At 44.7% G+C, this 12,381-nt stretch overlaps 1 protein-coding gene across 1 annotated transcript in view; it reads right to left on the bottom strand.

Moving 5' to 3' along the window:
* Nucleotides 1-367: 367 nt before the first annotated feature.
* The window catches only part of LOC147427831 (metaxin-like protein), a 33,640-nt gene continuing 21,626 nt past the window's right edge, over nt 368-12,381 (bottom strand). The window contains exons 5-6 of the mRNA XM_086497541.1: nt 1,004-1,148; nt 368-882 (exon numbers count right to left, since the gene is read on the bottom strand). Of these exons, the coding sequence (XP_086353667.1) occupies nt 677-882; nt 1,004-1,148 (351 nt within the window). The 3' untranslated portion in view covers nt 368-676. The remainder of the gene's footprint in view (nt 883-1,003; nt 1,149-12,381) is intronic.

Raw genomic sequence — 12,381 nt, forward strand, 5'->3', positions numbered from 1 at the left:
TATGGATGTGTCACAAACACACCCAGAAAGTTGTATTTTACTATATGAAGAGACCACAGATCAGGATGATATCCCAAATAAAAACGCTAAGGGCCTCAATTCCGCATGAGACATACTGCAATATATATCTCTTGCAGCCTCTACAGGAATACTTTGAATCCAACATGTCCCACATCTCTAAGTTCCTTTTTGTCTGATAATTGACTACTATTACAGGTGTGCCAATTTTGTAGTTGCATTAAGGAGAGAAGTCGCACATTGCTATGTGTATGTCTGGACGCCTCAGGGCGTACTTAAAGCCACATCTCTATGTACTAAACGTACAAAAAAAAAAAAACATAATGACATAATTTGGTCGAACATGGAGTAGCTTAACCAGCGACTATGCAAGCAATTCCATGATAGTATTAACAGCGTCAGAATCAGGTCAGTGTCGTATAGTATGACTTTTTTGTCGCTGAGTGTAATTTTACTGGACTCTCACCTGTAAAACTAGCCCTCAATCAAGTCTAAAAACCCGACCAGAAGGGCTTGAAACTGAAGTCTTCTACTCAGCAAAAGGAGCTACTAATTGAATTGTTCGACTCACAAAAAAATTAAAAAAAACTCTCAACAGAGGCCGACCTCATTTCATGCCTTCCCGCCTAGAGACAGCCCCCAGCAGGCTAAGACTGGATCAGGATTCAAGATTATTTGAGTTTTCACCGCTGACATCATCCAAGGTAGCATCATCCAAGGCAGCCTCCTGGATTTCAGATACTCCCCAAATATAAAGAAAGGCAAGAACTGCGACAGCTTGAGCAGTAAAAAACCACTTAGCCCGCCACTTGAAATTCGTCATCTTTTCAGTCCTCTGCACTTTTTCTTGTCTTCTGAGAGGGGCTGCATTTTATCATGTTGACCGTAAAATGCACTCTCCAAGTGAAGCATTTTAAACAGCCAAAATGAACAAATAGGATTTTACAGAATTCTTTGCATAAGGCATGTTTGCCAGGAAACTTACCGGATGGATGCCTTGGTGGATTAACATGGACACTTCTGGCAATAGGGTCAGGCCCCTTGGCCTCCAAAAAACCCCTTTGCAAGCTCTCTGCAAACCTGACAAGATTTGGATGCCTGTATAACTCCTCCTTCAAATGTGAGTTTTCCTGAAATCAGAACCGATTAGTAAGATACCTACTTAAGAGCAGCACCGCTCAGCAAAATACCCAAAGACGTCTTCCAAACAGATTCCAACAACTTGGACTCGATAAATAAAAAATTTGAAAGTCCGATTGCATGACCACCACAAAATGACGAGTGTGAAATCTTGTTCGCAAGTATCAGGTAACCCCCCGCCCCCATTGTAATTATCATCAAATTCATCGCCAAGAGTGTTGGTTGGAGCAATCTCTCTCCAGTAACCGGCTTGGCCACCCAATCGAGAAATCAATAGCAACAGAGGAACAAAAACTGAACACTGGAATTGAACAAAGACAGACCGAAAGAGAGAAGAGCCGACACGAAGTGGCGGAGTTCCGCTTCTAGATGCACACGGAAAAAGTCTGGCGCCCTGTTTCTATTGATACTCACAGCTGGAGGGATGAACTCTGCAATCTGCAGCCATGCAATTATCTACTCTCCCTCTAGGCACTCATTTATAGATACAAGAGGCCCCTAAACTGGGCGCCACCAAAAGCATGAAACTGCTAAAAACAACTCGCCGAAAAGCTCCTCTCAAAAGCTCTGCTGGCTGCCCGTAAGAGTACACGCAACAAGTTCTTTTTAGGGATTTCCTTTGTCAACGTACTTTCGTCGTAAACTCATTCCAAAGAATACTATAAGCGTGTCAATACCACGCACCATACCAGATTCAACGTGCTCATTTGACGTGCACTTCGGGAATAATCGGAGCTAACCAAAAGCCTCAAGGTACAGCTCTAGTAACCGAGGAGTATTTGCCAAGTCCTCCTGCTCTATCCACTTTACATCAACAGCCGGATAATCCCTGAACTTCACCAAATATCAGCATACCAGCTTACCATTCACTTTCCTTTCCTTGTACACTAGGACCTAATCTGAACGAGAATATCTTTTGTCTCTTCCACCTCTGGTTGCTGCTCTAGCTCCCTGTCCTTTGGCACCCTTGAAGGGTCTCAAAAGACTCACATGAAAAGTATAGTGAATCCTCCAAGTATCTGGCAACTTCAACCGAAAGGATACATCGTTGATCTTTTCCTTAATCTAAAAGGCTCCATAGTATCCCATACTAAGCTTTGAAAAAAGCCTCTCCTTACCCTTCCTCTTTTGTAGTCGTGCTTTCTCAAACCAAAGTAGCACCCAATTATTCTCCTTCAACTACAAGTTGCGTTAATGCTTGTCTACAACCTTCTTATGCCATGCTTGAGACTTCTCCAAAGCCTCCTTCAAAAGCAATCTCCAGATCTTGTGTGTTTTGATCTGCTTCAAAAAATTTGTCCTTGGTGCACATAATCAGTGGACAATTTTAAATGGCGCCTTCTATTAAATGCTTGGACACTCCAAGCAAGAAATCAATAGCAACACATGCACAGAAAGTGCAAATAACTGAACTTAAATAAAGAGAAAAGGAGAGTTGGCACGAAGCGGCGGAGTTCCGCTTCCAGATCCATTGGCCCCAATGATTGGTACCTGGTGCCCCTTCCGGTATTTCTTTATTGATTGCCGATCACAAAGGTACAGCTCTCGAGGGTCCAACTCTCCACGACTCTGCGTCCAGATGCTCTCAAAGCGTGCCTCCAAGGGTCCTTATAAACTATACATGGCATGCTAAAAGCAAAGCCCCCAAAAGCATCATGTCCCAAAAGCTCTCGTCTCTATAAATAGACATCCCAAAAGCTGCCCTTTGCCACGTCACCGCATTTCCATGTTTTGCGGGCTGAAATGCCAATTGTGCTGAAAGATCCAACCGGTTTAGGCCCCTCAGCTACCTTTTGTAGGTTAGTAGGGGTTTGGTTTTAAAATCCTAATTCCCCCTTGTCTACCACATCACAGACACGTGACTTACCCCTCTTGAAAGAATTGTAATCGCCCTCGATTACGCCTACAAAACAGACAAAGGCCAAAAACTATCTCAATAGACATTGCATGCACACATTCAGCACTTGCACAAAGACATCAGAAACACATTTCCGTAGAGGGTCCTAGATACAAATCATGAACATATTTACCAATCACATCCACACCATGCCGATCTTTTCTTGGATGTCTTGATCCACTAAATCTCGTCACTACCAGATTCATATCTTTTCTCACATTTCAAACATGGCAATGACCATCCCACACAAGACAATACATTCACAGAGCATGCAATTCACATCAAACACTTAGTTCCACACTGAATATCAAGGTGCAAACATTAAATCTAGTCATCTCATCTAGTCCAAAACTTTTGATGTACCTAGACCTTTGTGTAGCCATCTCACACCAAAACTCTTGATGCGCTAATAACAGTATCCAGTCATCTCATCCATATAGAAATCTCAATGCACTAGAATCAAATTCATTTAGCCATCACATCCAAATATCTTTCGAATACATACCCTAACAAAAAACACATGTAGCCCTTACACTTTCTGTGCCGGAGGAGGAAAAACCTGAGACAACAAAGGTGGCAAAATGTAGTTCAAAAACTGTTAGAAGTTCTGCAAAATAGGTAGGTTCTGTTGAGTCCAGAGTACGTCCCGCAGTTTGTCGAGGACATGCAAATACTTTGTGGAGTCGAGAAGTGCCATCTTGTCCTATTTGTTCCGGGAACAATCGCCGTGCTCGTCAAAAGAGCACACGCGTGAAGCTCTAATATCACTGTAACGGGAGGGCACCACATGCGAAACGGATGCTACTGATTATGCGCTTGATGTTGCACTATGAAACCGGCCCGTAGGGAGGTAGGCGTTTGCTTTCACCCGAAATTCTTTACTTTAAACACACACAGAGAGAACGTGCGAAGGAAACCTGTGACGGGAATTAACACTTGAATACACACACGGCTCGGAAGCTAGAATGCCCCGAGCAGACGCCGACAACTTGTAGGCCCCAAAATTGGCGCCCCTTTCGATATTTCTTTATTCTTAGAGAGGGCAAATTACAAAGTAGAGTCATGGGAATCCTTTACCTGTATCCCTCTAGATACTACACGGTTTGGCCAAATTTCGGCAGAATAACCCAAAACTTGCGCAAAATCAATTCCCCTGTTGGATCTCACTTGCACTGGCGTAAACCCTTTGATTCCTACCCAAAAACAGTAAATTCAGCTCGCTGTATTTACTGGTTTTTGCCCTGTTTTCAGCCCCAAACAGTCCCCTAGCTGTCCTCTGCCAGTGGGGCACAATTCCCAAGAGTTCTGGCGTCCGTATGGCTGAAAACAGTCAATTTTCTGCGCATACACAGCGCTGAATTTGCACCTATACGATGAGGTTATGACCCTCACCGGTGCCTGCTTTGGAGTAGCAGCTAGCAGCTAGCTACCCCTGTTCCTTCTCAAGGAGGCTCTTGTCTCAACCAAAAGCATGAACCCACACAGCTGTACATCAGTCAAATGAAGAGCCCTCTTGTGGGGCATCACATAACTACACATAGGGGGGGGGAGAGAGAGAGAGCAGTGTGTAGTGTGCAGGGCATCACTCCTAGCACCACACTGTACATGGGAGGGAAAGAAAGCACTCCATAGCTCTTAACATGTGACAAAAACCCAAATGAAGCCTCTCCCAGCTTAAAAATCAGCGCCCTTTTTTCTGCATGAGGCAAGTTCATGAAAAAGTGACACTTGGCGCATTTACAAGCTTTTGCCCGTTTCGGGGTTGCAGCCTAAAAATCTCCCGACTGGTCGCCCAGTTGACTTCGCGACAGAGTTGTAAAGTGTTCCCCTAGTCATACCGAAGGTAATGACGCCAACACATTTCACGGCCCAAAATAGTAGTTTCCTAAATTTTAGGAAATGATTCCGTTGGGCTCCCTGTGGTCATCTGACCATCTATCCTCATTGGGACCGCGTCCAAAAATGCAATGTGGCCCAACTGTCGGATATTTTCTGCTGGTAGTCCCATCTTGACTTTATGACTTTATAATCCCAATGCCGACCACTTCCCGTCTGCGGGTGAAACTACCGTTCACATTGGCCATACAATGTCCGACCATTTGCTACTTCAAAAAGAGGGTCTCAAAAATAAAACAAAACCCATTGGAAAGAAACCAACAACTAAAGTTAGCAGTTGCCACGTCCTCGTGACATAGTTAACAACTGCCACGTCCTCGTGACATAACCCCCCTCTTGAAATCGCAAACGTCCTCGATTGCATAGTATAAATACACGCCACTGATGATCTTGTGCTATTAACACTCTTTTATCATCGCACGTATCCGCAAGAAAGGTCGTAATACATAGATACAAATGACTTAATGAGACCTTCATACTTTTGTCATTTTTATCTATTACACTGAATCCGCATGTACATTTGATGTACTAGCTCCATCATTACCCCTCCTTTGCACACGTTGGGTTGGGGCATAGGTGGGTTGTAACCCAAAGGCTTCAAGGTAAAGTTGGAATACATTTGGTGACTCTGACAGTTCATGCCCTTCCATCCACTTTGCATCCATAGGCGGATAGTTCTTGAACTTCACCAAATAACGTCTCGCAACCTGTCCTTTAACTTTTATGTCCTTATGTGTCAAAACTTGCTCAGGTACCAGGATCTCATCAAGTTCCTCAACTTCTGGCTGATCCTCATCTGGCATATCTTCTGGCACATCACCCACGAAGGGTCTTAGAAGACTCACGTGAAACACATTATGAATCTTCCATGCATCAAGCAATTTCAACCTATAAGCCACATCGCTAATCTTGTCAAGCACTTGAAAAGGCCCATAGTAACACATACTGAGCTTAGGAAACAGCCGTTCCTTGCCCTTCATCTTCTTTAACCTTGGCTTTTCGAACCTTAACAGAACCCAATCACAAGGTGATAACAGCAATTCACGACGGTGAGGATCAGCAGACTTCTTCTGTTTTGCATGAGTCTTCTCTAAGGCAACTTTAATTTTCTTGTACATTTCATCCATGTTCTCAACATATCGATCTGCCTCAAAGATCTTGTCGTTTGTATGCAAAATGGGAGGAACCTTTTTGCCGCCTTCAACAATCTCAAAAGGTGCTTTGCCTGTGGACGAATGCACCGTATTGTTGTACGCATACTCAAGCATAGGCAAATACTGTTCCCACTAGCCTTTATTATCTGACACATAGCATTTCAGCAAAACCAAGACAGTAGAATTAGTCTCTTCTGACTGTCCATCAGTTTGTGGATGAAGCAACACGAGAACATGAGCATAGTGCCCATGTTCTCAAACAATCCTCTCCAGAACAAATTGGTCATGCGAGGATCACGATCACTGATAATCGATTGTGGCATACCATGGTACTTAAACACATTGTACATGAACAAGCGTGCCATCTGATCGGATTTTATCTTCTTCCTGACAGAGATAAATGTGTTGCTAATTGGACTATTTTCTTATTTTTAATGATTAATTTCTTTTTTATGATATTTTATTATGTGCACTAAGAACTGTTAAAAGATTGTAGCTACAGGAACTGTCATCAGGAACGGACAACTCTGATGTGTCATTTGATGGGTGACGGTAAACATCGCGAAGGAGTTTCCGTACGTTCGGTGGAAAGGGCCGGGTTACGAGTGCCCCTGATGCGTCACATGATGTGTGACAGGTGCATCAGTAAGGGGGCATCCCGTAGGCTAAGGAGGAAATCCGAACTGAGTAAGAAAATACGCGTAAGAACACAAGCACAAGAATAAAGATGGGTTCAATGAAGCTTTTTACGAAAAGCATGAACAATCGCGGGAAGACAGACGCTTTCCCGCGAGGAATCTATGTTTGCATTGCATTCGTGCATGCGGTTGCATCCAGGGACGCCTGGGAAATGTTGTGAAATGCATTGGTTTTAACTTATAAGGTTTTATTGAGTTTTTGGGCAGGTTCAGACCAATTTTAAAATATGTCGGCCACCCACCTAATAAGTGGGCAGCCACTTAGAAGATAAAGCAACAAAACCAGCCAGCGAATTCTCTCTCCCTATTTCGGGTAGAGCAGTGCAAAAAAAAAAAGGCCACGATCTCTACGCGAGCAGCTATTCGTACCGTGGCCAAGGAGCTATAAAAGCACCACATGCCCTCACTCAAAGGGGGTACCAACGTCAGCAAGAGAAGACTCTGCCGCCGCAAGAGATCGCGAGACTACGAAGCACGGAAGTCGCTTTTCCCCGCGCAAGAGCGACAGGTATCTATTGTGGATTCGCCATACGAATTGTTGCCGCGTGTTTGTGTGGTCTGTTTTGCAGGAATCTCCCGTCTTACGGGAAGGTCCTTCACGGGAAGTACGGCTTCACGCTTAAGTCACTTACAGGAAAGTACGGCTTCACGCCTAAGTCCCTTACGGGAAAGTACGGCTTCGCGCCTAAGTCCCTTACGGGAAGGAACGGCCTTGTGCCCAAGCCCTTTACGGGGAAGCACGACCTTCGGGTCTAAGATTACAGAACGGAGGGGTTTCCTCGGGTTCTCATGCTTGTATAAGAATTCTCCCTGAATAAAAGAATACTCTTAACAAGGGGGGGACCAGCCCATCTTCTGGTCCCCAATACTGTGTCGATCTTCTCCCTTCTCTCATGTTTTCAAAGAATTATAATTTTCAGATTTTCTAAGTGCTCGTGTACGCTCTCGTTTTGTGACAGTGGTATCAGAGCTCGGACTCCTCTCTTTCTCTGCAAAGAAGGACGATTCCGGGAAGAACGGGAAGAACCATGTCGAGCCAAGGGAGAAGCATTGAAGAGGAGCTTCAACAAGTGCAAGCTCAGCTTGCGGAGTTGCAACAAATTTTACTGTAGCCAGACATCCAAAAGCTTTTTGGCGGAATGAAGAAAACGAATGGAACTGATGCAGTCAAGCATCCAGACAACACTGTTGGCTTGAGACCACAGGAGGCAAGAGAAGAAGAACGTGCCGAGGTGCACAAAGTATCTTCGGATCGTAATGAACGGCCTACTCCAAGGAAAGGCCAGGAAAAAGCGCTCTCTTTGCTAGACGAGAGCAAGGACATCTCTATCTCATCTCCATCTTACTCTCCTTATTATACTTCTACTTCTCGATCATCTCGTCAGAAGAAGGAAGCCGCTACTACTACTACTCTTCATCAACCTAAAGATAAGCCTCGATTCAAGAAGCATGGTCGCAAGTCTCAACATCGCATGAGAGTCTTCAAATCGGGCAACAAGGACATCAAGTTCGAAACCTACAATGGACGGAGAGACATCTCCAAAGTACTGTCCTTCATCAGACAGTTTGAAGTCGCCTTTACCAATGGGCACTTCACAAAAAGATCCAAATTACGCCATGTGGGGATGCACCTCAAGGAAACGGCAAGTAATTGGTGGCTAGCCAAGATTCTGGAAGGTTCTCAGGCCAGAACTTGGGAGAGCTTCAAATCTGAATTTTATGAACAATTTCTTCCACCTGACTTCGAGCAGGACATACGGAAGGAATGGGACTGGCTTGCCCAGAAGGAACATGAAAAAGTAACGACCTATGGACAAGTATTGGTCGGTTCTTCTGAAGGTCACTCCCTTCATGAAGATTGCCGACGAGGAAAAGAAAAGAAAGTTCGAAGCAGGTCTCCAACCGCAGCTTCGAAAGAGTATGAAGGTGTATCCGCATGATACTCTTCAAAGGATGATGGAGTCAACAATCATTGCTGAGGATTTGCACTCAACTGGGACGCCCAGAAAGATGGAGCATAGCACTTACCGTGCAAGACAAAGAGGGGTCTACGATGACCAAGGGGGCCAAGGAAGAAAGCGTCCTCCATCTAGAGACGATGATCATTCTAAGAAGCCAGAGGGCACTGGCAAGCGAACTAAGTATCTTTCTCCTACTCAACTCCAAACTTTCAGAGAGGAAGGAAGATGCTTCTACTGTGGTGAGAAAGGACATATGAAACCGGACTGCCCTCTAAAGCAGCAACTGCAAGAACAAACTTCTGCGAGGCAAGAAAAAGCAAGGAAGGAACCCGCACCGCCAAGCTCGAACTCAATTCCAGATGTTCAAGGAAACATAGAAACGGAGAAAGGAAAGCATCAACTTCTGAAGGGTTGGGGGTCTTTGAACAACCAGTGAGTACTGACTTTATGATCTAGGATCCACGGATAACTTCATCTCCCTGGATACTGCAGAACGTTTGTGCCTTACACCGGCTCAGCTTGGCACACCGGTTACATTCGGATCGGCATTCGAGGGGTTGACAACCAATGCAACTCCCGTGCAAGGACAGCTCAATCTTCGGATTGGCGAGTACAAGGACCGCGAATCATTTTTGATGGCACCCATCGAGGGATGTGATATCATCTTGGGTAAGCCATGGCACTTTCACATGACACCTATTCCCGATTATGTGGAAAAGACCCTCACTTTTGATCATGGGGGTAAGAAAATAAAGATTCAAGCTGAAGCAGGAAATTGGCAGTTCCCAATTGTAAGCCATATCTCCATTAAGAAAGAAATGAAGAAGTGTGTTTCTGCTTACTTGATTTTTGCAAAGGATAAAACTAGTAGAGACTCTCTCTCTAGTCTGGAAATCAAGCGTCTTCAATTTATTGAAAAGTACAAGGATTGTTTCACGGAAACACTTCTTGATGAACTCCCTCCGGTACGCCCGGAAGATCACCGCATAGATCTCATACCGGGTAGCTCGCCTCCCAATCAACCCCCTTATCGGGTAAGTCTTGTTCAGCAAGAGGAAATTTTGAAGCAAGTCAACGAGCTTCTAGAGAAAGGGTTAGTACGGCCAAGTGCTTCACCCTACTGCTCTCCAGTTCTACTGGTGCAGAAGAAAGATGGCACGTTTCGAATGTGCATAGACTATCGGTCTTTAAACAAGATCACAATCAAGAATCGCTTTCCGATCCCTCGGATTGATGATATACTTGATAAGTTGCAAGGTGCAAGTGTCTTTAGTCGCATAGACTTAAAGAGTGGGTATCATCAGATACGGATCGCCCCTGAGGATGTCCATAAGACTGCTTTCCGCACAACCTTTGGACTATATGAATTTTTGGTAATGCCTTTCGGCTTGACCAATGCTCCTGCGACATTCAATTGCATGATGGACCACATTTTCAGCCCGTATCGAGCTTTTACGGGAGTATTCTTTGACGACATACTCATCTTCTCTAAGTCAGAAGAGGAACATCAGAAGCACTTGGACTTAGTGTTTCAAGAATTGCGAAAGCATGAGTTGCATGTGAATGCAAAGAAGAGCGAGTTCTTTCTCTCAGAGTCTGGAGATACACTATCTCGGCCATATAGTCTCTCACAATCAAGTGAGTATGGATCCTGCCAAGATCCGAGTGGTAGAAGATTGGCCTATTCCCACTACGGTACATGATGTACGTAGCTTTCTGGGATTATGTTCATATTATCGAAGGTTTATCCGAGGATTTGCTCATGTAGCAGGACCACTTCATGACTTGACAAAGAAGAAGATTCCTTTCAGATGGGGATCGAAACAACAAGGAGCTTTTGATCGGCTCAAGTACTTGCTGAGCCATGGACCTATTTTGATAGTGCCTGACTTAAGGAAACCATTTGAGGTTCACTGCGATGCTTCAAGCGATTGCATCGAAGCAGTGTTAAACCAAGAAGGCCATGCAGTGGCCTACGAAAGCAGACGACTTAAGGATGCAGAGTTGCATGCATCAATCTAAGAAAAAGAACTCACGGCTGTGATTCACGCCTTATCCAACTGGAAGCACTATCTTCTAGGAGCGGATTTTGTGATCAAGACTGATCACCAGAGTTTGCGGTATTTTCTTACGCAAAGGAAACTATCTGAGAAGCAGATGAGATGGGCAAACTTTTTGTCTATGTTTCACTTCCAGATCCTTCACACGGTTGGGAGTAAGAATGTGGTCACAGACGCATTGTCTAGGCAGCCAAGGGTGAACGCTATCACTTCGGTGTATCACCAAGAATTAGAAGCACTACCGGATTTGTATCCGAATGATCCAGACTTCTCCACCATTTGGGAAAAGCTACATCGTGGAGAGAATGAGTTTCCCTATTCCATTCGGGACGGTTATCTCTACCACCATCAAGCCATATGTGTGGCGGAACCATTAAGAAAGAAGATCATGGATGAAGCACACGCTTCGCCTTATGCGGGTCATCGGGGTATTATCCCTACGACCTTAGCAATGGAAAGATATTTCTTTTGGCCTAGCCTTAAAGTAGACATTGATAAGTATGTCAAGGAATGTTTGGTTTGCCAAAAAGTGAAGTATGATCGGCATAAGACGCCTGGGTTGCTGCAACCTTTGCCTGTGCCTAATGAACCTTGGGAGAGTATTGCCATGGACTTCATCATGGACCTCCCTAGAACTCGGACTGGAAATGACGCGATCTGGACCATTGTGGACAGGTTTAGCAAGCAAGCACACTTTATACCAGTCAAGAAAACGATCAAAGCAGATCATATGGCTAGGGTCTTCCTGGCACAGATCTTTAAGCATCATGGAATGCCTAAGTCAATTGTGAGTGATCGAGATCCTCGCATGACAAGAAATTTTTGGCGTGCCTTGATGGATAATCTTGGTACAAAGCTGAATTTTTCATCTGCCTACCATCCTCAAACGGACGGGTAAAGTGAGATAGCCAATTCCACAGTATTGGATATGTTAAAAGCTTATGTGTCAGACCAGCAATCTGATTGGGAGAAATATTTGCCTCTTGTCGAGTATGCGTATAACAATACCATACACTCATCGACGGGGAAAGCACCTTTTGAGATTCTCTATGGTAAGCCTTTGCTTCCGCCCATCCTTTTAACTAAGGATAAGATCTTTGCAGTAGATGAATTTGTCCGTGATTTGGACACCGCCTACGGGCAAGTTAGGAGAGCTATTCTACGCTCTCAGGAAAAGCATAAGAAAGCTGCAGACAAGCACAGAAGGAATCTAGACTTAACAGTCGGACAGTTAGTCTTACTCAAGTTAGGCAAGCATAAGAGCTGGATCTGTGTCTGAGCCCTCGTAGAAAAGATGCAGCCCGGGCATCGGCATCAACCATGAGACAGATCCCCAAGTGAGAAATCCATGCTGAACACCGGCTCTCCTAAGTAAAAAGCAAACTGCTAGCCACACGATATGGGAAGAGGAACATGACCAAAGACAGTGTGCAGGGGACTCGGGTAGTCGCAGAGGACAGAGAGTACATAACGGATCATGACCCATTGTAGCTAGCCAAGTCCCAACTGGAAGTCCTGCATGTGCAATCATCCACATGAAAAAAGAAATACGACGAG

The sequence above is a fragment of the Adiantum capillus-veneris genome, chromosome 23 (assembly GCF_014529385.1).
Source record: "Adiantum capillus-veneris isolate H3 chromosome 23, ASM1452938v2, whole genome shotgun sequence".
In the NCBI taxonomy this organism is placed as follows: domain Eukaryota; kingdom Viridiplantae; phylum Streptophyta; class Polypodiopsida; order Polypodiales; family Pteridaceae; genus Adiantum; species Adiantum capillus-veneris.